This window comes from Crinia signifera, chromosome 6 (assembly GCF_055691185.1).
Source record: "Crinia signifera chromosome 6, ASM5569118v1, whole genome shotgun sequence".
Classification (NCBI taxonomy): Eukaryota; Metazoa; Chordata; class Amphibia; order Anura; family Myobatrachidae; genus Crinia; species Crinia signifera.
This window is the reverse complement of record NC_139222.1, coordinates 27,425,364-27,453,147: the sequence shown is the minus strand read 5'-3', so window position 1 is coordinate 27,453,147 and position 27,784 is coordinate 27,425,364. Positions and strand designations below refer to the sequence as shown.

The 27,784-nt window shown below is 46.6% G+C and overlaps 1 protein-coding gene across 2 annotated transcripts in view; it reads left to right on the top strand.

Annotated features, from left to right (window-relative positions):
• LOC146010190 (uncharacterized) overlaps positions 1-27,784 on the top strand; it is a 109,343-nt gene that overhangs the window by 54,690 nt on the left and 26,869 nt on the right. Inside the window, exons 1-3 of one of the 2 annotated variants that reach the window (XM_083151190.1) lie at positions 24,703-24,760; positions 27,416-27,494; positions 27,613-27,710. The exons of the other annotated variant lie outside the window; for it this stretch is intronic. Coding sequence (XP_083007316.1) covers positions 27,461-27,494; positions 27,613-27,710 — 132 coding nt within the window. The 5' untranslated portion in view covers positions 24,703-24,760; positions 27,416-27,460. Of the gene's footprint in view, positions 1-24,702; positions 24,761-27,415; positions 27,495-27,612; positions 27,711-27,784 lie in introns of those variants that run through there. 2 annotated transcript variants of the gene reach the window in all.

Genomic DNA, 27,784 nt, shown 5'->3' with positions numbered 1-27,784 from the left:
TGTATGAGTACATGGGCATGTGAGTTCTCTGTCATCTTCTCTTCTCCGCTTCCTGCTTACGGCTTGTTAACAAAAACTGTCTGTATGAGCCTGGAGGCGGGGTTGTAGGGGAGAGGGCCCGGGTATTCTGGGAAACTTAAAGAGCTTCACTGATTGGTGCCTCGGACCCCCTGGATCCGCCTACAACCTGATGTCCCCTGTGGTTCCAATGGACTTCAAGGAAAGGGAGTTAACAGAGGTAAGTCTACCATAACTCTCCTTTTCGTCACATTCAACAATCAATCCTGGTCCACCGATGCAGCGCTGTGGCTGCGCAGTTATATCCAAGGCACACGCCTCCCTCGTCCAGCGGTTGTACAGCACTGTTGTTTTTTGGGAGATGTGGAGCTGCTGCGCACAATACTCTATAGAAGTCAGCTCCTGTGCCCACAAGTACAAGAAACGCACCAAAGTAAGAAATGGTAAGCGGCAGCCTGGGAACCAGTGCCCACTCTCAGGCTCACCTTAAGTCAGCAGACCTTTACGTGGCACCGCCACATCGCCTGCTTAACTGCGAGGCGCATTATGTGCCCATTTGTGCAATTCTGCGCGGCTGGAAGAAGTCCGTGGTCTTGAAAAAACCTTTATGGCCTCCTCCTCGGACTGAGGCAACGTAAATATGTCCAATGATGCTGCCATATCAATTGATTTCAATATCAGATCAATAAAACACCAGGAGCTCTGAGCGATGCTTCCACTACTCACAGAAAATCACCTCAGAGTGATTCTGTGAGAATCCAACAGGGGGCGGGAATGACAGTGAGCGGGAACGGGCTTGGTACTGAAATCGCACGCATCGCATGCCACTATAACTCGGCATGTGATTTCAGTACGGTACCGTACGTAGAAAATCTGGGCGCCGTGCTAGGAAACAAGTACCGGGAAATGTTTTACACTTAAATCCAGTCTTGCTATACATGAGAGGGTACATACAGGTGAGAAACCATTTTCATGTTCTGAGAGTGGGAAATGTTTTACCAATAAAGTTCATCTTGTTAGACATCAGAGAAGCCTTTTCCATGCTTGCAGTGTGGGAAGTGTTTTATAAATAAATGTATACTTTGTAAATACCAGAATAATAACATTTTGTTGAGCTGATCTGCAGTAAAAATGACCATTGATGTGAGGATACCCTGTTGCCTGTACAGGGATCATCTGAGCGTAGTCTCCACTAAACAATGCAGGCTCTATGCCCCCACTGGAAACTGCGTGGGCATCCATGTTCATCCACAACCAGCCCCCTCTCCAGAGCTGCCGGCTTACTCTAATCCAGAGCTGGGCAACAGTGACCCTCCAGCTGTTGATGAACTACACATCCCAAGATTCTTTGCATTCATTCGTTTTGCTATGTGGCCATGCTGAAACTGATGCAAGGCATGCTGGGATGTGTAGTTCATCAACATCTGGAGGCCGCTATTGCCCAGCCCTGCTTTAATCATACTACAGACTCCCAGGCACCAGCTCAGCAGGAAGCCAGGCTGCTCCTGGGACATTTACATCCTGGGATACAAACATCCACCCAATCACTGCCCAGATCTTATTTTTATTCAGTATTTCTTCTTATTACAATATGCATATGATACAGAGATAAGATGTTACATCCCATCCTTTCCCCTACCTTATATCTGTGCAGTGTATATGTGCTTTATGTCTGACAAGCGATGCCATTACACCGATTATACTAAACTTACATTGTGCCTCATCTATCTCACCTTCTGTATACGGCCATTTATAATAAAGCTATTCCTGTGTCTGGTCCTGTGTAATAGTGTGGATTTGTATAATGTATATGCATTGTTGTGTATACTCCTGTATAAGCCTCATAGAATTCTTTTTTTTTTTTAAATTCAATCAATTTTTATTGAAGTTTTGTTGTTTACATAAATTTATGTAGACATTTTATGAAAAAGAAAAAAAAACAATAACAAAACAATACATTTGTAAACATTGCTCTTACAATTTAAGACGGCATATCAGGTTTTGTGTATATACTGTCCTTGTACATATAATAAATTAACATGTATTAAACAAATCCAATATTGTACCAGTATTTATTGTGTAGTCTGTCAGTTTTCTTGTCGCACTGATTGCCCAGGTGCTCACTGGTTTACTGCTGGCGTGTGAGCGCCTCCGAGGTATATTTATATCTCGTGCACATTATGGTCGTGGTGTAGGTGTAGTGCATACGTCTATCTAAACACATAGTTTTATCATATATATCCCCCCTAAGCCTCATAGAATTCTGACAGCGTCCATCTCTCCCACGTTTGATGACACTTTCTTACATTATTACTTTTGGTGTATGTGTACTTCTCATTATCTACTGTATGGTTTACCAGATGGATCCAGTGGTATAAATCCGGTGCCTCGGACTTCCGGTTCCGGCAGCTAGATGTGAGGAGGAGAGAGACGGAGCTCCGCTGACCGACCGGCAAAGAAACACATCCCCACGGCTATACAGCCTCCAACACCACCCGAAAATATACCGCCCGCTCACTGCCACACACCCGGCAGCGCATGGAGAGTTTACTGGCGGAGATGCCAGGATCGAAGCCCCGCTCACAGCGTCAGAAGGCCGCAGACCTCGCTACTCCCAAGATGGCGCCGACTAAAGAGCTCACGCGCCCACCTCACCAGCCTACCCCGCTACCTCAGCGCAGCAGAGTATCACCCATCACATCACCCAGCGCCTCACCAACTGCTGCCCCACATGAAGAGTACCCTCTGGAAGCACAGAAATACCAAGACAAGGTAATACCCGATTTGCAAGCCCCAGTCACGTATGGGGACATGGTGGGGGCGATCCGGGCAGCCATACTACCACTATTTCAGGAACAAACTGAAAACATCAATAGACAATTGGCCCAACTACAAAAGAGAGTTTTAGATACAGAGGGCAGACTGGGTGAATGTTTCCAAGACATAGCTGAGGTTAAGCCAGTGGTAGCGCAGCAATCCAAGGATCTCCTATCCCTGCAGAACAAAATACAAGATTTGGAAAATAGGTCCAGACGGAACAACCTACGTCTGGTAGGAATTCCAGAAAGCATGAAGGGCCCAGATTTATTTCATTTCATCAAAACTTCCCTGCCAGAGCTGCTAGATATAAAAGAAAGATGCACAGACATGGTGATTGAAAGGGCACACAGGCTCGGCCCACAGAGACCTCAGAATGAAACAAGGCCCAGAACAGTTATTTTTAAGACTCTTAATTTTTTACATAAAGAACTGATCTGGGCAGCATCCCGGAAAAATAGAAATATTAAATGGGAGGGCCACAATATACTGATCTTTCAAGATTACTCAGCCGAGCTGACGAAGCAAAGGAAAGAGTTTTCACCAGTGTGCTCAAAACTTATTAAAATGGAGAGAAAGTTTGCCCTGCTGTATCCAGCAAAATTAAGGATCTATGATGGCAACACCTTCAAAGACTTTATGTCCGCCATTGATGCTGAATGTTTCCTGAATGAAGAAGATCCCCCGTTCAGAGCTCACAGAGAAACAGAAGGCTACGAATAATAGATAAGCAGGAGATGTGATTAAACATATCTACTTACCTAAAATGCCCCGTAACAGAAAACAGGAACATTACCCGTCATAGATAAACAAAACTGAGCCCAAATACACACAAATGCTTTATATTTTCAAAAAGGGACAGTTTTCCACACAAAGTTTGTGGTAAAGAGACTACTTTATCCTTATATTGTTGATTTACATGTTTACTCTTCTAACTTCTTTTTTCTACCAACCTGCGGTGAACATACTATACTGTTACCAGAATTGACTAATAAGACGCTGAGACCAGCCTGAAATAAAAAAGAGAAAAGACCTTCCAGAGACTCCCCTCGAAGAACTTGACATCATAACGTGAGTGACTCTATTAACCCCAAGGTGAATCATCCTAAGATACTCAGCCGGTCAGGCTTAGGAGCTACAAGATGCGTTACAGCATGAGAGAGATGATAGATCTCTCCGGAACGAGACACGGAAGTCTCAAAAAGAGGTTTTATTACTGTTATTATTGTTTATTGCTTTATTGTATTGTGCTACACTTTAAGGTTCCCCCACTACCCCCCCCTCCCCCCCATCCAAATGACAAAACAAATGGATGGCTTGCCCCCCTCACATTCCCCCTCCACAAGATGCCTGGCGAAATGAAAAATCCCTACTTATATCTTGATACTCCACTCTACCTATAGAAATAGATTGCAACACTTTACGCAATAACTCTGATAAAAAATGGTGGTACATATAGGTAGCTGGAATGTAAGGGGTATAAACTCCCCTATAAAGCGTAAAAGAATCTTGATACACCTCAATAAGATGAAAATAGATGTAGCATTCATCCAGGAATCTCATCTGATACCGACAGAAGTGATAAAGCTGAACACCCTCAAATGGAAAGTTTTGGCCTCAGCATCATACTCCTCAAAAGCAAGGGGAGTTGTGGTGTTGGCCAAAAATCATTTAGACGTAGCAGTACAAAAGGTTATCCAAGACCCGAAAGGCAGATTTGTACTATGTCACCTATTACTTGGGCAGAAAACACTGATATGTCTGAATGTTTATGCCCCTAACCAGTATTCTGAGTCTTTCCTAAGGAAAATTACATCCCTCCTAACCCCATATTTGAATGACCCTATTATAATATGTGGTGATCTAAATTTGATATCATCTAATCAATTAGATAAACAAGTCCCAACTAAACAACCTAGAAATTTACCGAAATATGGAATACCGGCACTATGCAAAGACTTGAACTTACTAGACACTTGGAGAGTACTCCACCCTATAGAAAAAGGCTATTCATGTCTGTCAGCAGCTACAGGCCACATGTCACGCATAGACTATATATTAATATCACACTTCATGCTCCCCCGAATAGAATACGTGGACATGGCGCCAATAGTACTTTCGGATCATGGAGTGGTCCACATCAAAATCCAACTTACCCCGGCTCAACCTTCCTCGAGAATATGGAGATGCCCATCCACGATAACCTCTTCTGCCCACATTAGACAAGCCGTAATAGAGGGATGGGATGACTATTACCAACATAACATGCCCACATTAAAATCGGACCCCCTGTTATTTTGGCAAGCCTCTAAGGCCACTATCAGAGGCATAATTATATCCCGAATGGCCTCATATAAACGTAATTTAAAAGAAAACTTTCTGCAAGCTCAAGCAACATTAACAGAACACTATCAAAATTACAATGCCTCTCCTTCCCCAAACAACAAGAAAAAATACCTAGAATCTAAAGCCTTATATGAAAACATAATAGAAAAATCGGAATCCTCATACTCTTTTGCAAAATCATCCCGTATTCATGGGCAAGGTAATAAATCAAGCAAACTACTATCCTCCCTACTACAAGGCCAAAGATCCCCAGCTACAATCCATCCCCTACACACAACCCAAGGCACACTAGCCACTTCTAACACACACATAGCTCAAACATTATGTGAATATTATACTTCCCTATACTCCCAACCGACGTCCAATACAGAAGCTGAATCAAAATTCTGGGACGGACTGACAACCCCCCAATTATCCCCAACAAATTCGGAGAAACTCACCCAAGACATAACCACAGAAGAAGTTTCTAAGGCAATTTCAGAATTAAAACTAGGCAAAGCTCCGGGCCCAGATGGCTTTACCCCAGAATATTACAAACTGTTAATTGTAAAAATCACCCCAATACTAACAACGGTCTTTAATAAAATCTTAAATTCAAACAACATCCCCCAATATTTCAACACAGCCAACATAAGAGTATTACCCAAACCAGGTAGAGACCTATCTTCCCCAAGTTCGTACAGACCAATATCACTTTTGAATATTGACTACAAACTATTGACAAAAATCCTAGCAGAAAGATTAAAAGAAATGCTACCCACATTAATTCATATGGATCAAACTGGTTTTGTCAGGGGACGCAACTCATCCATTAATATTAGAAGGGTCTTGGCGGCGGTGTGGGAGGCCCAGTGTGCCGTGTCGGAGTGCCCGAAGGCGATCCTTTCCTTGGACGCGGAGAAGGCCTTCGACATGGTGCACTGGGACCACTTATACCACACGCTCAGAAAATTCTCATTCCCCGACAAATTTATTAACATTCTTACCACATTATATAACAACTCCTCCTCAAACATAATCTGTAATGGTATACTATCACACCCCTTCCCCATTTTAAGAGGCACGAGACAGGGATGCCCCCTGTCCCCTCTGTTGTTCGTTCTGGCACTTGAGCCACTAGCCATTACCCTTAGGAACTCCCCACAATTCCAAGGCATACTAATACGCCATGTCGATCTGCGAGTATCATTATTCGCGGACGACATGCTGCTGTTCCTTTCACACCCACAATATGCAATACCGATAATCTTTGGCATCCTACAGTCATTCGGATCCTTCTCAGGATACAAGGTGAACATAGACAAATCAGAATTACTATCCATCCAAGGCCCCCCGCCCTCATTCCCCCCCACAGACACCTACAAATCAATCAAAATTAACACAAGTCATATAAAATACTTAGGAGTACAAATCCCGAACAAATTAGCCAACCTACACAAAATAAATTTCCCCCCAATAATCGAGAAATCGATAAAAACACTCACGAACTGGAGAGATCTCCCATTGTCCATGTTAGGGAGAGTAGAAGTAATAAAAACAGTCATACTGCCTAGGATAATGTATTGCCTACAAATGCTCCCCATTAAAATTAATACCCAAGAAATAAAAAAATTAAATCAGGCATGTTCAAGATTTATATGGAATCATAAAAAAGCTCGAGTTTCCCTGCCCAAACTCCAGCTTTCTAGGAGAAGTGGAGGACTAGGACTACCAGACTTAATAAACTACTCATGTGCTCTGTTGACAAGATATGCGATAGGGTGGCTAGTAGAGGATAATACTTACTCGATAAATGTTTTAGATAATGCCATGTTCTACCCTTACAACCCCAGGGCTCTCCTGCACTCTGAAAAAGGGAAAATACCCAAACATATACTGAATAATCCCCTCTTTGGAGACATATACCACTCATGGAAGAGAACATGTAATAAACTAGAGATGTCTCATTCTCAGACAGAATGGATACCAATTGGGGGCAACCCCATGTTCCCCCCAGCAGTAAATAACTCAACATTCAACAGGATACTGAAAAAAGGGCTGAAACTAATATCGCAAGTGTTCGACCCCGGTGGAAAACTGATAACTTTTACAGTCCTAAGAGAAAAATTTGATCTCCCACACAGCAGTTTATTTTCGATTATGCAATTACACCACTATGTCCAATCGATACCCCCTCTACAAATACTCTCCCATCCTCATACACTGCTACATATATGGACTGAAAAATTGCGGAAAGGCACTTTCAAACCTAGACTGATATATGAGGAATTACAGCTGAAAAATGCCCCAGAATTAAATGACAAAACCACACAGTCCTGGTTGAAGGATATACCTTTATTAAAAAACACCGACATATTTGATAGATATGAATCATCAATGCGAATACTTCAATCATCCATACTACAAGAAGTACATTTTAAATTTATACACAAAGCATATATGTCACAGAAGCAGCGCAGTTTCTTCGACCCGGATGAATCAGGCAAATGTGTCAAATGTGGTTATTATTCTGCGTCCTTCTTCCATAATTTTTGGTCCTGTGGACATATAAAAAAGTATTGGTACAAAATAATAAACTATGTAAATACCTCATTCCAACTCAAAATCTCATTACATCCAACAGCAGTGTTGTTTCTGGACTTTAATATATGGCAACTAAACACAACACAGGAACAACTGATACCCTTCCTTACCATACTATTTACAGCAGCAAAAAAGGTGATATTAACTTCATGGATAAATAAACATGTACCCACTATGGCAGATCTAGATGACTTACTATTGAAATATATGTCATATGAGAGATACAATTCTCTACAGGTAACAAGGTCTTTGTCCATGAGTTTCAGAAGAAAATGGGAACCATTTATAAATACGAAACCAATGTCTTTTAAGAGTAGAATACTTAAAGAACTTGACCTATGATATAATGATGCAAATGTTTGAATCTATGTGTATAAAACCGCTGATGTGTTATGTAAAATTGTGACTTAAATTCGATGTAAATGTAGGGAAAGACATACAACCTCGACTATAGGACCACGATGGCCTACACATACCCCTCCACTTCAAGAGGGAAGAGATTCAAGGAGATAGAGAGATTCAACAACAGGCACCCCCCCCCCCCCTCTATTCCTCCCCCCCTCTTCCCACACCCTAGTTATTAGTTGATTAGTTGATTAGTTGATATGCCCTAATATTCTCCCCCCCCCCCTACCCCCCAGACCCCCCCCATGCCATATATTCAATCACACACAATAGCATATGAAAAAGCTTGCGTTTCCAAACTTGTGTCGATATTACCACCACAAAAAGACGTATGCACGGGTGACATAGAAACTTTACCACCCCACGATGAAGTAGAATCTCCAATGATAACCGATTACATACCGACATATTCAGACGTATACGATGCTGACAACAAAAATGTAATGATATTATGTTACCTAATGCAAGTTTAAACAGGTATTAGACACTAAATGTAATGCAATCGCTGGAACACTTTTTGGAAACATCAAAATCCTGACCCTTGTCCCCCTTCCTCCCCCCCCCCCCCAGTTAAAAATGTGATGTAAAATGCTTTTCAAATGTTTTTTCATGTATTTGATACGAAACGTACTGCAAGCAATTTATGTGAAATGTAAGCTGTGAAAAATTGAAAATCCCAATAAACATATTTTCAAAAAAAAAAAAAAAAAAAATCCGGTGCCTCGTGCGCCTCCATTTCCCTGCTATTATTACTTTTGCCAGAGCAGCTAGGTTCTCCACCGGCGGTATAAACGGGTCATTGCCCTTACCTGTGGGTTTATGCCCAAAATACATAGTTACATCCAGATATTGTACCGGTAGTCCCACCTTGACCATTATGTTTTGGACTTTCTCCCCAAAACCCCTTCCCCTGTGACACTGCCAAATCCTATGCATACATGTACCCTGCTGTATACTGCATTTTGGGCATAAATCATTTTGTTATGATCATACTTCCTAAGTGTAGCTGGGGTTACATAGACCCTATGTAGGATACAGAGCTGTACCTGTTGGAATTTTATAGCCATTGTGGCCCTAGTGGGTGATGAAAGTGCCCCTACCCATTCTCTATCCTGGAGGACCCCAATATCTTCTTCCCATGGTTTCCTAATTATGTCTATTTGTTTCCACCCAACCTCTCAGTAATACCCGATAGATATCAGAGATTCTCTCACTCTGCCCTGATTCCAACAGTGTCCTCACTGGTGAGTCCTGTAGTCTCACGTCTCTGCCCCCGTACATTTTATTACATCTGCTTCTCCTCTGTAGGCATCTAATAAAGTACCCCTTAGGCAGGGAGTTCTTGCTTCCATAGTCTCGGCTTCCACTATCTCAGCAAGACGGGCTTTATGGCTTCGTTCTTGGCGGGCGGATGCCGACTCCAAAAGGGCTTTGGAGGCTTTGACTTTTACTGGGACAATCCCCTTTGGTCCAGAGCTGGACAAAATAGTGGCTACAGTAGTGGCTTCTAAGACAGTGTTCCTGCCATCTACAGCGGCTCCGCGACCCCGTACTGCTTCTTTTTGGTCCTTGCTCACAGGGCAGGGCACAAGGTCAGCCATTTCCCAGATCACAGCCTCAGACTTCCAGACCGCCTAAACAGCGAGGACGTCAGGCATGGTCTACCCATTGCCCCGAGCCCAAGCAGCCAGACAAGCATTCTGCCTGACAGGGCAGACCTCCACCTGGGGGACCCCAGCGAGAGAGGTCATCTGCTGAGATTTTCTGCCGCATGGCTGCACACAACAACAGATGGTTGGGTCCGCGATGTCATCATGCGAGGTTATGCTCTCATGTTTCGCCATATCCCTCCCTCTCAATTCTTTTCCATCAGTTTACCAAGGAATCCCATCAGAGCAAGAGCCCTCAAGTTCTCCGTTCAGTCCCTTCTTCAAACCAGGGTCATTGTACAGGTTCCCCCGTCATAACAGGGTCTAGGATGCTACGCCAGCCTGTTCTTGGTTCAGAAGCCCAGCGGGGCGTATCGACCAATACTGAACCTCAAATCCCTCAATCAGTTCCTCCGGGTTCCGAAATTTCAGATGGAATCCTTACGTTCCATCATACTTGCCTTGGAACCAGGAGATTTTCTGGCATCCCTGGATAACCAGGATGCCTACCTTCATGTCCCCATTTGCCCAAATCATTAGCAGTACCTCCACTTTGCTCTGCTGGGCGAGCACTTTCAGTTCTCTCGACTGCTCCTCGTGTATTCACAAAGATCATGGCAGGACATCTCAGGTGTCAGGGGGTCAGAATTCTCCCTTATTTAGATGACCTTCTTCTGCTGGCTCAATCTCCGGAGGAACTCCAAGATCACATCCACAGAACTCTTCTTTAGAGGCACAGTTGGATTATCAGTTGATCAAAATCTGCTATCCTTCCATCTCAATGGATGGTCCATCTAGGAGCCCTCTTGGATTCCAAACTTCAGAAAGTTTTCCTGCCAGAGGACAGGCTCCAGACCCTCCAGTCCAGAATTCGGGATTTTCTCAAACACAAGAAGGTTTCCGTTCATGCCTGCATGCGGGTCTTGGGCTCGATGGTTTCCACCTTCGAGATGGTGGAATATGCCCAATTCCACTACCGTCAGCTGCAGCGGGAACTTCTGACCCAGTGGAATGGGTCACACCGTCACATCAGGGCGCAGAGGATCGTCCTCACTCAGGAGGTACATCTGTCCCTCACGTGGTGGCTCCTCTCCTGGAACCTACAGATGGGGCGCCCCTTTTGGAACCAGGACAGGGTACTCCCGCGCAGCCTGGCGTCTGTCGTCAGATGGGGTGCGGTCACCTGTCAGAAATCCTTCCAGGGTTTGTGGACTGCGAAGGAGAGCTGTTTCTCCATCAATTGCCTGGAACTGAGGGTGGTGTACCGAGCCCTTTGTCTGGCCCTCTTGTTGCTTCAGGGTCGCCCTGTTCAGGTCCAGTCGGACAATGCAACGGCTGTAGTATACATCAATCACCAGGGAGGAACCCGCAGCTGGGGGGCCATGGCAGAGACGATCTTCCATTGGGCGGAGAGACATGTCCCGGCCATATCAGCGGTATTCATACCGGGGGTACTGAACTGGGAAGTGGACTTTCTGAGCCATCAGACCCTCCACTCCGGAGAGTGGTCTCTTCATCTAGACGTGTTCGACCTGCTCGTTGACAGATGGGGAGCTCCGGAAGTGAACTTGATGGCTACAACCACAAGGATCAGATGCACGGGTCTCGCACCAGAGATCCAGGTGCCTTTCTCACAGATGCCCTATCGGCACTGTGGCCATTTCAACTAATGTATGTGTGTGTGTCTCCCCCCACCCCCGATATCTCTCCTGTCCAGGGTTCTTCGCAAATTCAAAGTCGAAAGCTTGATTCTCGACACTCCAGATTGGCCGAGGAGGCTCCTGGGAATGTCAGCAGACCTACCATTCCATCTTCCGTTACGACCAGATCTCATCAGTCAGGGTCCTTGTCTGCACCCGGATCTGCCCCATCTCCGTTTGACGGGGTGGCTCTTCAAACGTCCCTCTTGCGGGCGAAATGTTTTTCCTCAAGAGTAATCCGGACTATGGGGTTTATTCTAGTTCACTCGCAAAGGCACAATCACTCTCTAATGGACAAAACCATATGCACAGCAGGTGAGGCTGATGTAACATGTGCAGAGAGAGTTAGATTTGGGTGCTTTATTGTTTCTGTGCAGGGTAAATACTGGCTGCTTTGTTTTTACACTGCAACATAGATATCAGTATGAAGTACAAACCCCACCCAAATGTAATTCTCTCTGCACGTGTTACATCAGCCCCACCTGCAGTGCATATGGTTTTGTCCATTAGAGAGTGATTGTGCATTTGCGAGTGAACTTGAATAACCCCCTATGCTTCAGGCATGTAAGCCGTCTTCAGCAGGTGCTTATTATAGAATCTGGAGAGCTTTCTTTTCCTGGTGTGCAAAAAGGGGGCTGGATCCCAGGCGTTATAGGCTATCTAGGATCTTATCTTTCCTCCAGACAGGCTTGGAGGCCGGTTTACGTCTTTCTTCACTAAAAGTGCAGATCTCTGCATTGTCTGTCCTGTTTCAGAGAAGACTGGCTCTACTACCGGATGTTCGTACCTTCCTGCAGGGAATACAGCCTCCGTTTGTCCCTCCGGTTGCCCGGTGGGAACTCTCCCTGGTTCTCCGAGCTCTGCAGTCTCCTCCGTTCGAACCATTGCACTCAACTGATCATGGCTCACTTGGAAGACTATTTTCCTTTTTGCTATTGCTTCTGCTCGACGAGTGTCTGACTTGTCGTGGTGTTCCCTTTATTTTGTCTTCCATGCAGACAGGGCAGTTCTTCAAACTCACACCTCTCATTTGCCTATGGTTGTCTCGAGTTTCTACATCAATCAGGAAATTGAGATCCCTGCCTTCAGGTCTTCTGATCAAACGGCCTCGGAATCTTCTTTGGATGTGGTCCGGGCACTTCACATCTATGTAAAGCGTATGAAGACAGTTCGTTAATCAGATGCCCTCTTTGTCCTGCATGTTGCCCACAAGTGAGGTTGGCCGGCATCTAAACAGACGGTGGCCCAGTGGATCAGATCCACTATTCGCCAGGCCTATCGGGACTCTGACCTTCTGGTCCCTGTCGGGACTCGGGCTCACTCCACGCGGTCGGTGAGTGCTTCTTGGGCTGTCCGTGGTGGGGCTACTGCGGAGCAGCTGTGCAGGGCAGCTACTTGGTCATCTCCTAGTACCTTTTTGCTCTTTTACGCATTTGATACCTTTGCTTCCAGGGACTCTGCCTTTGGACAGAGTGTCCTCAGCGTGGCTCAGGCGCGTCCCCACCCCTGAGAGGTTGCTTTAGGATGTCTCCCATGGACTCGAAATAGAAAAGGAGATTCATGTTCCTACCTGTTAAATCCTTTTCTTCGAGATCCATAGGAGACACAGGGATCCCTCCCTGATGCGCCTGCTTTTATGTTTCACAGCATTTTATAGGTTTTTGGGGTTAGGTTAGGCCTGTTGTTGTGTGTGGCCTTGCATGTTGCATATTGTCTTCCTTCTCTCTTTGCTCCTGCCTTGGGTTTGTTTACTAAAAAACTGGTGGCCTGGGGCGGGGTATAGGAGGGGAGGAGCCCGGTTCCCGGAGGCAGAGGATTTTGTTTAACCCGTTTGGTGCCTGCCAGGTCCATCACCACCTATACCCCAGGGTAAACCCTGTGTCTCCTATGGATCTTGAAGAAAAGGATTTAATAGGTAAGAACATAAATCTCCTTTTCTTTAATCCCTACTTGCTCCCAACTTTTTCTAGTATCCTTTTCTCTCTCTATGTCTATTGGTGACTGTTGGAAGATGTACGACAGCTTAGGCAGTATCACCGGATTAACTCTACCCATCAATGACCAGGGCAGTCTCCTCCATGATTTAACCTTCTCCTGGTAATGTGTCATTAATGGTTCAATGTTCTTTTTAACAAAATCCTGTGAGCAGTTATAGACTCTGACACCAATGTAGTTCCTCTCTTCTACCCCCCTCAGGGGCGAATCCTGACTATATTTACCAATACAGTTGTCTTTTACTGGGACAATATTAGATTTCCCCCAATTTATCTTTCACCCTGAATACCTCCCAACATTTGTATTATATCTAGGTCCACAGGTACTGCTATTCTACAGTCAGATGTATACCGACATGTCGTCCGCGTAAAGCAATATGGCCTCTTCATCTCCTACAGCTTTGAATCCCGGCAACTTTGTATGATCTCTAATAATGCATGCCAGGGGCTCTATTACCAAATTGAATAACATAGGGGGCACCCCTGCCTAGTCCCCATTTATTTGGACCCTGGTCCTGGGGTCATCGTATAGCATTTATACTCCATTTATAACCTGCGGTCCGAATCTGTATTGCTTTAGAACTGACTATAGGTATACCCACTCTACACTGTCATATGCCTTGGCTGCCTCCAAGGATATTACCACAGTGGTCTCTGCTGGTGTCCTGCCTACAAATTATTGTACATCCTCCTGATATTAGAGGTAGTGCTTTTGTCCTTACGGAACCCTGTCTGATCTATGTGTACAATATTCTGAGTTACTGAGTCCAATCTGACAACCAAAATCTTTGCTGATGTTTTTGCATCCATGTTTATAAGGGATAGGCCTAAACGATTCTGGATTGTTCAAATTCTTCCCCCTCTTCGGGATCACTACAATCAAAGCCTCGTTCATAGAATCCGGCATTTTCCCCTCTACTAGGCTAACGTTAAATAGTCCCACAAGCCTGGGGGCCATCACCTCTATATATTTCTTATATAACTACATTGGGAGTCCATCGCACCCAGGTGCCTTCCCTGAAGGGGAGAACCTTATAGCATTCCTGACTTCTTCTGTTGTAATTTCCTTCTCTAATGTAGCGCCAAGAACGCCTCCTGATTGAGTGCCCTGCTTTTAATCTTGTTTGTCCAATCTGTACTTGCTTGTTCCCAATCCTTTCTGGCTACCTCAGTTTTTTCCTTCCAGAACCTAATTTCCAGCTCATTACGTCTTCTCTGTAATACTAGATTTTCCCTTAGTGGTTTCGTGAAACCAATCCTTTTAATTAGATGTCCTCTCAAAACCGCTTTTCCTGCATCCCAGACCACATCCTAGAAGTAGTCCTGTCAAGTATTCCTCCCGTTCCTGGGTTATCCCTGAACCCTGCACCCACCTGATCCAACCATGCCGGATGGACTTGTTTTGCTGTTGGTAGAACTGGACCATAATGGGCGCATGGTCGGAAATCTCTAGGGAGATACTCCATTTTCTCAATTTTTGGCATTGCCTTATTATCAACAAAAGCAATACCAATCCGAGATAAAGAATTGTAGGATTGTAAATAGCACGAATATGCTAAAGCATTTGGTTTTTTCCCCTCCACAAATCTCTCCATCCTACTGTATATCAGTCATGAATTTATCGAACCCCTTATTACCCACTTTACTCCTTCCTGCCAGCTTATTCCACTGATCCTTACTGGTATCCATCACGTTAGTAATATTGCCTCGGCATAGTGTTTCAGCAGCAGTAGATCTAGCCACAAATTCCGTGGCTCGCTGTAACACATCGTACTGAAATGGCGGAGGGACGTATACCGCCAGTGTACACATATTCAGGCCATTCACCAAACATTGCAAGAAAACATATCTACCATTTTATCTATCTCTGTTCTACATACAAATTGCAGACTCTTGTGTATAAGAACTCACACACCTCTGGGTGTACTTGAAAATTTTGAATGCTATTCCTACCCCACAGAGAGATCTGTGCTTACTTTCTAAGCAATCTGACTAGATTGCTTAGAAAGTAAGCACAGATCTCTCAGTGTGTATGCTCCCAGAGATTAAATATCTATTGCTAAACTAAGTCATTGCATGCAGTCAAAATCTAGTCAGATTGCTTAGCAAATGACTGCAAATCTCTGTGTGTGTACAGAATGAGAGATACTGATCGCAATCTCTCATTCTGAACAACTACCCGGCCTTTTTTTGATCAAGCAAAATTGCTTAGCACAAATCTCTGTGTGTGTGTGTGTGTGTGTGTGTGTGTGTGTGTGTATATATGTATGTGCTCTCCATGGGAGATCTTGACACCAGCAAAATTGCTTAGCACAGATCTCTACGTGTGTATGCCCCTTTATAGTGTGGGCTCAGAATAAATCTGCCCTCCTGGAGGTTGGGAGGGAGAACATTAACCTGGCAAGCCGAGGAGCAGCCAACAATGCAGCATTGCTAATAAGTAATAACTGCAGGCAATGTATATCAGGTGTCCCGCTTTCCAAGGCAGCCCCTTGATACTTAAGATTTGAGTAGATCTTACCAGTCTCTCTATCCAGCACCTCTTCACATGCCCCTGTATGCTGTTGAACTAGACACCTTATTTACCTATCTACCTACCTACCAAGGTCTTCCCAAGGGATGGGGGTACACACCTCTCAGTATGAGACTGCTCAGCGTCAGCTGCTATTGCCGCCGCAAGCTCTGATGTCCCTGTATCTCAAACGCCAGCTCCAGATCCCATGCTGAGGGGACCCCCCCTCTCCGATTTCCTGCTCTGAGTCGCTCACCCCCCCCAACTGCCGTGTTCTGCGTTCTACTGGCTGTCCGTGCCTTGCTGTAGCCACGCTGAGACACCAGTCACAGACCAGATCTGCGTCCCGGAATCCTGGGGCAGCAGCTTCACCCTCTCTCCACATGCAGACAGATCTCCTGCACGTCACACACGCCGGAGAGACCAAGAGCTCCCGCCCTACAACTGCACCTCCGTGATCACGCCCCCTCTCGCTGCCCAGATCCAGTGGCGGATTTGGGGGGGGCACCCGGGCACGTGCCCCCCCTGTCATTCATTTTGTAGATGAGGACCAGAGCTTTCCAACGAGCCCAGCCCCATGTCTCTAGCTCCCTGGGAACCGGAGATATCGCCTGGCAAAGCTGTAAAAAATGTTCCCCATAGGATAATATGGGACACGTCAATTCCGACCCCCACCGGTTCCGACAGGTGCCAGTTCCCCCCCTGGCATCACGGGAGCTTGTGATTGATGTTATTCAATTCCAAATCGCTGGGCCTTCAATATGATACCAGGATGGTCCATATCAGTCAATCGGTTCCTGAGATATAGCGTGTAAATCGATATTTTTTTATTTTTGAAATGTAATTTCATGGCTGTTCGTGTTCTTTGAGGGCAGATTACTCTGGAACCAAACGTTCCAGTTTTACTGGACCAAAATCATTCAAAGCCCACTCAAAAGTTCTCCAATATGATACTTGTCTCATGTAAATGGGTCAGTTAGTTCCGAAGATATAGCTGGTTAAATGAGATAACTGGTTAAAGGGGGGAGGGGTGGTTTTCTGTCCCCCTCACACCAGAAAATGCAGGGACTAGGCTGGTGTAAAAGGGGCCAACCTGGGAATGCATTTTCTGGTGTGAAATGGATATTATTTCAAATAGCTGGGACCTGCAGTGCTCGGAATACAGCCAGGCTTTGCCACTGTCAGTAGCTATCACTTCTGCCTGGCGGCGGCTGTCCCCCATTAACCACGAGCATGTATTCCCCGTTTGCAATGAGCATGTAATCCCACATGGCAACGAGCATGGAACCTCTGGCAATGAGCATGGAACCCTTGGCAATGAGCATGTAGATAAGTAGCACTTACTGTATGTAGCATAATTTTTAATAGGCATTATGGTGTTTGGCATAATACATAATGGAAATCATGTCGTGTAACTTAACGTGCAATGGACATTATGGTGTAAATGTTTAATGCGCGCCTTTGGTGGACAATGTCCCTGTTTATGAAGCGTATTGTGAATTTTGTCTTAATCTGTGTGGCATTATGTGAATTCTGGCTCAATCCGTGTGGCATTATGTGAATTTTGACACAATCCATGTGACATTATGTGAATTTTGGCTCAATCCGTGTGGCATTATGTGAGTTTGGCTCAATCCGTGTGGCATTATGTGAATTTGGCTCAATCCGTGTGGCATTATGTGAATTTGGCTCAATCCGTGTGGCATTATGTGAATTTGGCTCAATCCGTGTGGCATTATGTGAATTTGGCTCAATCAGTGTGGCATTATGTGAATTTGGCTCAATCCGTGTGGCATTATGTGAATTTGGCTCAATCCGTGTGGCATTATGTGAATTTGGCTCAATCCGTGTGGCATTATGTGAATTTTGGCTCAATCCGTGTGGCATTATGTGTAAGGGGCAAGTATAATGGGGTCTAGTATTTTGTTGCATAATGTGTATAAGTTGTATATGGTGTTGTACACTACACTCAAGGACATGCCACCTGTTGAGTGGCCACACCCCCTTTTCCAGAGCGCGCCTTCGGTGTGCGCACAACTAGGTCCTTCACTTTTGTTGCCATGGTGGGCCTGCGTACTTTAAATGCCAGGGCCTATTTTTAATCCCATTCCCACCCTCTCTCTGCCGCTCTCGTAGCATGTACACTGGCACCACTAACACTGGCCCTCCCCCACCTAAACCCTCTTTTATCATGGTGCCCCCCCTGTCATTTTATCCTGGATCCGCCCCTGCCCAGATCTGAGGAATAGAAATGGGCTACAGCAGGGGCTCAGGGTTCTTCTCTTGGATTGTGTGCATGGTACCTGGCCTTGCAAGGCAGGACCAGAGTGGAGTGAGCTGTGGTACCACTAGCACCAGCAGCAGAGACACAGCCAGGACTAGACACAGCTGCCATAGGTGCATGGTTAGTGTTCAACTTCTAACCGGAACTGGGTGACTTTCCGGTGTACCCTACTCACAGGAGTAGTGGACTCACTCAGGCCGAGATCAGGCTGTGATAGAATCGCCAATCCTCGCTGTCCGCCGGAAGGGGGGGGGGGGCTCGCATGCCTCGTTCCGACTGAGCTCTCTGACATTTATGCTGATGTTACAGTTCTATTGCTGCTGTGATTTATTCAAAGAGATAGAAAAAGGATGCCAGGCGCAATCAATTAGCAGCTGTTCCAATTGGGTTGTGTTAATCCCCTTTATACGAGTATATGGGTGAAAGAAAAAATGTGAGGAACAGCGCTTCTGCTTTACTATGGTATGAATACACTGTACACGGCTAGGTAATAAGAATGAGTAATTTTAATGATTAGCACAACATTAAAATATTGCATGCATAAGTTAAAAAGGAGCCATTAAGAGTCTAGTGCGTCTCAATAGTGTATATACTGCCCCTCCAATAAATCAATCAAGGGTGTAGATAACCTGTATATACTCCCGGTCGATTGTCCAGCACGTAGGTATTAGTCCAGGCAGATTTTGTATCCGTAATTGAAAAAAACTCGAAGATATTTGAGCAAGGGGTCCACAAGCTGTAGAAAGTGGAAGCCAATCCCTCGCCGAGTTGACCAACGGTACCTGGAAGTGTTCCTTTGATTATGCCGGTCCGGGTAAGAGGTGATAGTCAGGAGTGCAGTTTTAGTCCCAATTGAATAGGCTTGAAATAAAACAATAGTATTCTCAACGCGTTTCAATGTGGAAGCACCCACGTCTTCATCAGGAAGAATGAATGAATCACTAGTGTCCTGGGGATAATATATATACGTCTCAGTTAATTATACAAACACTTACAATATACGAGATACTTTACCCCTCAGATGTTTCTATTATTTGTTCCACAATCCAATTTGCTAATACAGGTTAAGTATCCCCTATCCGTGCAACCCCTATCCGAATTATTCCAAAAACCGTGGTTTTTGGAATCATTCAAATTTTTTTTTTTACCCCCCCTAACCCTCTTTTCATACTTACCAAGTCCCCGGGCATCCACAGCAGGCCTCCGGCATCTTCTCCAGGGTCTCCAGCGGTCCCAGGAATGCATTGCGCGAGTGCCGGTGACGTCACCGGTGTGCACGAACACTCGCGCAATGCATTCCTGGGACCGCTGGAGACCAGGAGAAGATGCCGGAGGCCTGCTGTGGACGCCCGGGGACTGCGCGGACGCCGAGGGACCACCGGACACCATCAGAGGACAGGTAAGTATGGCTACATAAAATTATTCCAAAAACCGGAAAATTCCCCTATCCGGAATGCTCGTGGTCCCGAGCATTTCGGATAGGGGATACTCAACCTGTATGTGTCTATATTGCATTTAATTCTGTGTCTGAGTGTCTTAGTCATTTTCAGACCAATACACAGATGTTTGGTTTTTCACATTTTTTTGTTCTTATCATGCTCTGAAATTCCCTAAACGGACCAGCTGGGATTGCTCTCAAGTTGTCAATTAATTATATTGGAATTGTCACAGACATGCGCAATAAGGCCCAGCTTTTGCTGCCGGACACTGAGCAGATACGGAGGTTTTTGTCCTCCGGTGTATGCTGTATGATGTAATACGCTGAATGTGGCAATGCCCGCCCGACCCTGGGGGAGGGACACCGCACGCCATTGCACTTGGCTGTTCTTATAAGGTTAGGATGTCTGTATTTTCACTTGCGTTCTTGATCCAGTGTGATTGTGACTGAAAAGTTGAATGCGAACAGATCTTTGTGCAGGTGTCTTATTCTAAGATTACATCCATTGAGTGCCGCCCGAACGCTTGGATATTGGAGGTGGAGTAGGAACTTTTGCCCGGGAGGGCACCAGGGTCAATTTTTGTGGAGTTGTGTCGAAGTGCCGACCGAACGACACACACACACACACACACACACATAGTAAGGTGATCAACTTTATTACAATGAAAAGGACACTAATTGAAGAAAAAAATATGAATAAAAGAAACCTAAATAGAGTAGCAGAGTGGGCGGGGGTGGAACTAGCGGGCCCCAGCAACCCATACCTCCCAACTTCTAATCCATGGCAAAACGGACAAAAACATGCTCCATAGGCACGTGCCTGAAATTTGGGGCGTGGCCTGGCGGCAAGGGGGCATGGCCTACAAACCCAGTCAGTTGAAAATAAAAGCCGGTACTTATTTCCTAGCACAGCGCCCATCACATGCCATAAGGTATGTGATGCGATATTCGGGAAAATTACACTGAATGTACAATTAAATATTGCATGCCAGCAAATGGCATGGTATGTGATGCGATTTTTAATTGTACAACCCTGATGGGTGCTAACAATGTTAAATGCACCCCCCATTGTCCACGCCAGCCCCACTATCAACGCCAACCCGAAGCGTGGCGAGTGCAGAGAGCCCAGCGAGGGGCGGCGGTACGCATCCTCCGACCTTTTCATACCCCCACTATCCACGTCGGCATGGAGTTGATTTTAGACAGTGTGGCGAGCGCAGCGAGCCCTGCGAGGGGACGAGGAATACATGTAAACTAAACCGCGTGCACTCGCCACACTTCGGGCTCGGTGGCTCGCCACACTATCTAAAGTCAACTCCACGCCGATGTGGATAGTGGGGTTATGAAAAAGTCGGAGGACGCGTTCTGCTGCGCTCGCCACGCTTTGGGTTGGCGTTGATAGTGGGGGTGGCGTTGACAATGGGGGTGCATTTAACATTGTAAGCACCCATCAGGGTTGTACAATTAAAAATCGAATCGCATCACATGCTGCTATATTGGATGCGATGCGATGCAATGTATAAGATGCAGTAAGATCAAAATCGTGGGCGCCGTGCTAGGAAACCAGTACCTAAAAGCCATATATTTTTTAGATGAAACGTATATAATGCAAAGCATATGATTATGCACTTTCTCCTGACTGACTGGGAAAGTGGGTAATTAGCGCTATTAGCAGTGGCGTAACTACTGACGGAGCAGGGGGTGCAGCTGTAATGGGGCCCAAGCGGTTTCTAGGGCCCGCAGCTCCCCCTGTACCCAGTCCTGACTGCACCATAGCTTAGTGGCAGTCAGCGCTCCCTGCTCCACCTTGCAACAGCCCCCTCACCTTGGCCCGGCCACTGCAAGCTGCAGCGCATCCACTGAGGATGAAGCTGCGGTCCCTCAACCCTCCTGGCCTGCTTCCAGCAGTCCTGCGATTTGCGAAACTTTAGGGGGCGTGGCCTAATGCAGTGAAGTGCCCACCCCCATAAGAGGCCCCTTGGCTGTGCTCCCAACGACTGCTGAAATGAGGTATGCTCATCCCCACTCTCTTTCTGAAGCTGTCTAACTTCCCCACTCTCTTTTTCAAACACTGTCCCATCCCCCTCTATCTGACACTGTCTCCTACCCCTCTCTGGCGCAGTCTCATATCCCTCTCTGATGCTGTCTACTACTCCTCTATGACTGTCTCCCCCCTCTCTGATGCTATTACCCCTCTCTGACGCTGTCATCCCCCCTATCTGCCGTTTCCTCCCCCTCTTTCTCTGATGCAGTCTCCACCCCTTATTTTTCTGATGCTGTCTCTTCCACCTTTTTCTCTGACGCTGTCTTCTGCCCCTCTTTCTCTGACCTCATCTCCATTCACCTCTTTCTGATGATATCTCTGCCTCTCTCTCTCTCTGACGCAGTCTCCTTTCCCCTCTCTCTCTCTAACATCATCTCCTCCCCCTCTCCCTGATGCCATCTCCTTTACCTCTGTTTGATGCCATCTCCTCCCCTTCTCTCTGACACTGTCTCCTTCCCCCTCTCTCTGACGCCTCTCTCTCTTGCTACCCTAATACATACTTGCCTACTTTTGAAAACGAGTTTCAGGGAGATTATAGTTGGTAGTAGAAGTTTTCACTGTGCCCCATTAAGGGTTTCGTGGCATGCTCCACAAAAGGGGGCGTGTCTACTTCCATATATGGAGAGATTGTGAACGTGGCACTTAGAATCTTTTCAAATTAATTATATCCAAATGTAGATGAGCCCCAAAGCAGTTAGTAAGAGCTACTATACTTTCTAAAGTGCTGGGAAATGGTGCTGATGATTTAATGTAAATGTATCTATCTTTCGTTCCTTTTTCCCCCTAAAATGTAACAGTGTAATGTGGGCTAGTTGAAATGAGGGAGATTGCTAGACTAATGAGGGAGAGAGGGAGATTGCTGCTATTTCAGGGAGACTCCTGCAGAATGCAGGAGGGGAGGTAACTATGCCCTAATGCTGGGTACACACTAAAGCAATTGTCGCAATAAAGTGCATACATATAGACCAATACTGTTAACAATATCAGTCAGTGATGTCACCCGCCCCCTGCTACGTACATGCAGCCTCTGACAATACTGTCAGATTCAGCTGCATGTACAGACAACAGAAATTGCACATCTTTAACGATATTGACGGTACAACCTCAATGATATTCATGTGATATCGGTATTGTGCATATCGTTACCGATAAATCAGCCAGTGTGTACCCAGCGTAGGGGAATTGTAGTGACAATGTGGGGGAAATTTACTGAGATGGGAGTTGTATTTCACATGGGGGGGGGGGGGACTTCTCAAGAGTTTGCTATGGGGCCCACAGCGTTCTAGTTATGCCCCTAGGTATTAGGGGGGCAGTTGACATTAGTTTTGCCTAGGATGCCAAGAAACTGGCTCTGACACCTGGTATTATACTGCAGCCTGTGTGAGTAGAGCAGCAGCTCCCCTGTAAGTGCCCTTATGGCTCACACCCAGCAATCACTACTATGCTGTTACTAGCAGTATAATACCTGGGGTCACCTGGTGCCAGCTGCAGCACTCTCCCTCCTGCCTGCCATGCACGCCAGGAAGGGACGTTTCCCTGGTAACACAGCTCCTCCCACTCTGCCCCACACAGGAAATACACTTTGGCTACAGCCGCGGGGGAGTCTGGGAGCTGAGTACAAACCACAACAAAATGGCCGCCGCTATATGAGGACACTGGGACATCACAGCCGAAGCTGTAATTACCTTGTGTGAATCATGCATAGAGAGAGATTTCTGTGAGGCGAGGTCACCAGTAGCGATAACACCACCAGAAAGGTTCCATAATAATTGTCCCTTGTGTAAGGGAGCGGCGGCCGTTTTCCCGAAGACCGATCCCTGCATTCAGTCAGTGACGTGGCGGCGCAGCATCTCGGCTCCCTGCTGGGGCAGCGCTGCTGATCTTACCTGAGGCCTCTCACTTCCAGCAGCCGCGGTGATTAAGTTACGGGGACCGAGAGAAGACATTGCGGTACTCTTTACTTAGAAGGGCGCCCACGATTTTGATCGTGGGCATCGTTAGTAAAAAATCTCGGGCATCTCGGGCATTGAATGCACTAAAAAATCGGGTGCGATCAACCGACGAGATGCCCGAGATTTCCCATAGGGAACAATGTTAAATGTCTCAATTGACCCAATTTTCCTGTTCAATGCCTCAATTGACCCGATTTTTCCATAGGAAACAATGTTAAATGGGCCACAGAGGCCAAATAGGCACCCTGAAGTGTATAATGGCCACCCGAATTGTTAACGCCACCCCACGATCAACGTCAACCCAATGCGTGGCGAGCGGAGCGAGCCCGCGAGGGGCGGCGGTACGCGTCCTACGACCTTTTCATACCCCCACTATCCACGTCGGCGTGGAGTTGAGAATAGAAAGTGTGGCGAGCGCAGTGAGCCACCGAGCCCGAAGCGTGGCGAGCGCCGCGAGGGTACGCGGACAGCTGTGAAGCCCGCGAGGGGACGCGGATACCTGTGAAGGTATCCGCGTCCCCTCGCGGGGCTCGCTGCGCTCGCCACGCTTCGGGCTCGGTGGCTCGCTGCGCTCGCCACACTTTCTATTCTCAACTCCACGCCGACGTGGATAGTGGGGGTATGAAAAGGTCGTAGGACGCGTACCGCCGCCCCTCGCGGGCTCGCTGCGCTCGCCATGCTTCGGGTTGACGTTGATCGTGGGGTGGCGTTAACAATTCGGGTGGCCATTATTCACTTCAGGGTGCCTATTTGGCCTCTGTGGCCCATTTAATATTGTTTCCTATGGAAAAATTGGGTCAATTGAGGCATTGAACAGGAAAATCGGGTCAATTGAGACATTTAACATTGTTCCCTATGGGAAATCTCGGGCATCTCGTCTGTCGCATCGCACCTGATTTTTTAGTGCATTCAATGCCCGAGATGGCCGAGATGGGCGCCCTTCTAAGTAAAGAGTACCGACATTGCTGTATCTGGCAGCATGTGATGGTATTGTGCTGCCCTGGTGTTGTTATACAGGGTGAGAAGCCTGTGGTGTCCTGTTATACAAGGGGGAGCGGCCCACGGCATCCTGTTTATGCAGTTGGAGCGGCCTGTGGTGTGAGCGGCCTCTGGCGTCCTATTTATACAGGGGAAGCGGCCTGTGGCATCCAGTTACAAATGTTATACAGAGGGAGCAGCCTCTGGTGTGGTGTTATTATTATATAGTTCAGCAGCTTCTGCCTTTTTTTTTAATTACCATTAGGGAGCAGCTTTTGTTGTCCTGTTACAAAACTTAAATTCATTTTATTTATTTATTTTCAGGGTTTTTAGTCTCTGATATCTTCTTAGTAGTAGTATGATGATTATACAGGGCGAGCAGCCGTTGGTGCCCCATTACAATGACTTTGAGATAACCATGTACTACAATGGACGTTGTAGTGGTATACTATAGCGCTTATACTGTACATGTACCCATTGTTCTCTGTATGATGTATATTTATATGTGGAAACATTAGAGGCTGCTGTTGTGCCTCTGTGTGGATTTCTCTTATGGTGGCCATACACTACTGGGATGTATCGCAGCAGTGTATGGCCCCCTCCGAACCACCTGGTACCTGCATACGATGCATCACATGCGGTCCTTTCACATGCGATGTATCCCATGCGACCCCATTCCCCGCCACTGGGAGGTGGGGCGAGTGGGCAGCAGGTCCGACTTTCCTGCTCAGGTACGATGTGAATTGGACCCAAGGCGGACACATTCGATTTCTTGGCCCGCTTGCTTTTTTCTTTGTGGGTGTTTTACATTATACAGTAACACCGGGGGATGTGACCAGGGAGGTGACTGCTGGGAATGGGACATTAGACAGTAACACGGAGAGGTGACTGCTGAGAATGGGGCATTATACAGTAACACGGGGGAATGTGACCGGAGAGGTGACTGCTGAGAATGGAACATTATACAGTAACACTGGGGATGTGACCGGAGAGGTGACTGCTGGGAATGGGACATTATACAGTAACACTGGGGATGTGACCGGAGAGGTGACTGCTGGGAATGGGGCATTATACAGTAACACCGGGGGATGTGACCGGAGAGGTGACTGCTGGGAATGGGGCATTATACAGTAACACTGGGGGATGTGACCGGAGAGGTGACTGCTGGGAATGGGGCATTATACAGTAACACGGGGGAATGTGACCGGAGAGGTGACTGCTGAGAATGGAACATTATACAGTAACACTGGGGATGTGACCGGAGAGGTGACTGCTGGGAATGGGACATTATACAGTAACACAGGGATGTGACCGGAGAGGTGACTGCTGGGAATGGGACATTATACAGTAACACAGGGATGTGACCGGAGAGGTGACTGCTGGGAATGGGACATTATACAGTAACACCGGGGATGTGACCAGATAGGTGACTGCTGGGAATGGGACATTATACAGTAACACAGGGATGTGACCGGAGAGGTGACTGCTGGGAATGGGACATTATACAGTAACACAGGGATGTGACCGGAGAGGTGACTGCTGGGAATGGGACATTATACAGTAACACCGGGGGATGTGACCGGAGAGGTGACTGCTGGGAATGAGACATTATACAGTAACACAGGGATGTGACCGGAGAGGTGACTGCTGGGAATGGGACATTATACAGTAACACCGGGGATGTGACCAGATAGGTGACTGCTGGGAATGGGACATTATACAGTAACACAGGGATGTGACCGGAGAGGTGACTGCTGGGAATGGGACATTATACAGTAACACCGGGGGATGTGACCAGGGAGGTCACTGCTGGGAATGGGACATTATACAGTAACACTGGGGAATGTGACCGGAGAGGTGACTGCTGAGAATTGGACATTATACAGTAACACAGGGGGATGTGACCAGGGAGGTGACTGCTGGGAATGGGACATTATACAGTAACACTGGGGAATGTGACCGGAGAGGTGACTGCTGAGAATTGGACATTATACAGTAACACAGGGGGATGTGACCAGGGAGGTGACTGCTGGGAATGGGACATTATACAGTAAAACCGGGGGATGTGACCGGAGAGGTCACTGCTGGGAATGGGACATTATACAGTAACAGAGGGATGTGACCGGAGAGGTGACTGCTGGGAATAGGACATTATACAGTAACACCGGGGGATGTGACCAAAGAGGTGACTGCTGGGAATGGAGCATTATACAGTAACACTGGGGGATGTGACCGGAGAAGTGACTGCTGGGAATGGGGCATTATACAGTAATGCCAGAGGATGTGACCAAATAGGTGACTGCTAGGAATGGGACATTATATAGTAACACCTGGGGGATGTGACCGTAGAGGTGACTGCTGGGGATGGGATATTCTACAGTAACACTGGGGGATGTGACCGAAGAGGTGACTGCTGGGGATGGGACATTCTACAATAACACCGGGGGAGGTGGCCGGAGATGTGACTGCTGTGGATGGGACATTATACAGTAACACCGGGGGATGTGACTGGAGAGGTGACTGCTTGGAATGGGACAGTATACAGTAACACAGAGGGGTGTGACCGGAGAGGTGACCACTGGGAATGAGGCATTATACAGTAACACGAGGGGATGTGTCCGGGTGATGTCTGTATCACTGTATGTGTCGGTTTTCTAGAAGGTGTCAGGATGTCACTGTCTGTCTCTCCATGCAGGAGGAGGATTATATAGAGGAACACAAGGGTCTGTGCAGGAATGTTATGATGGAGAATCACCGGCCCCTCACATCACTGGGTAAGAGGAGACTTTATGTTATTGTACAGGGGAGAGCAGGTATGGGGCCCCCCAATATACACACTTCATCTGCTAATCCACATGTACAATATATTCAGTCACTGTGTGTCTCCTACAGATGGGCCCAGTAACAGAGATACACCAGAGAGATGTCCCCGTCTTCTGTATTCCCAGCACTATACAGAGGAGACTCACAGGACCCCACAGGAGGATCAGGTGGGTGGAAATTAGGGTCTCCCCAATATACCAAAGTGACTTCTCTATATAAATTGCAGCATGTGCTGTAATTT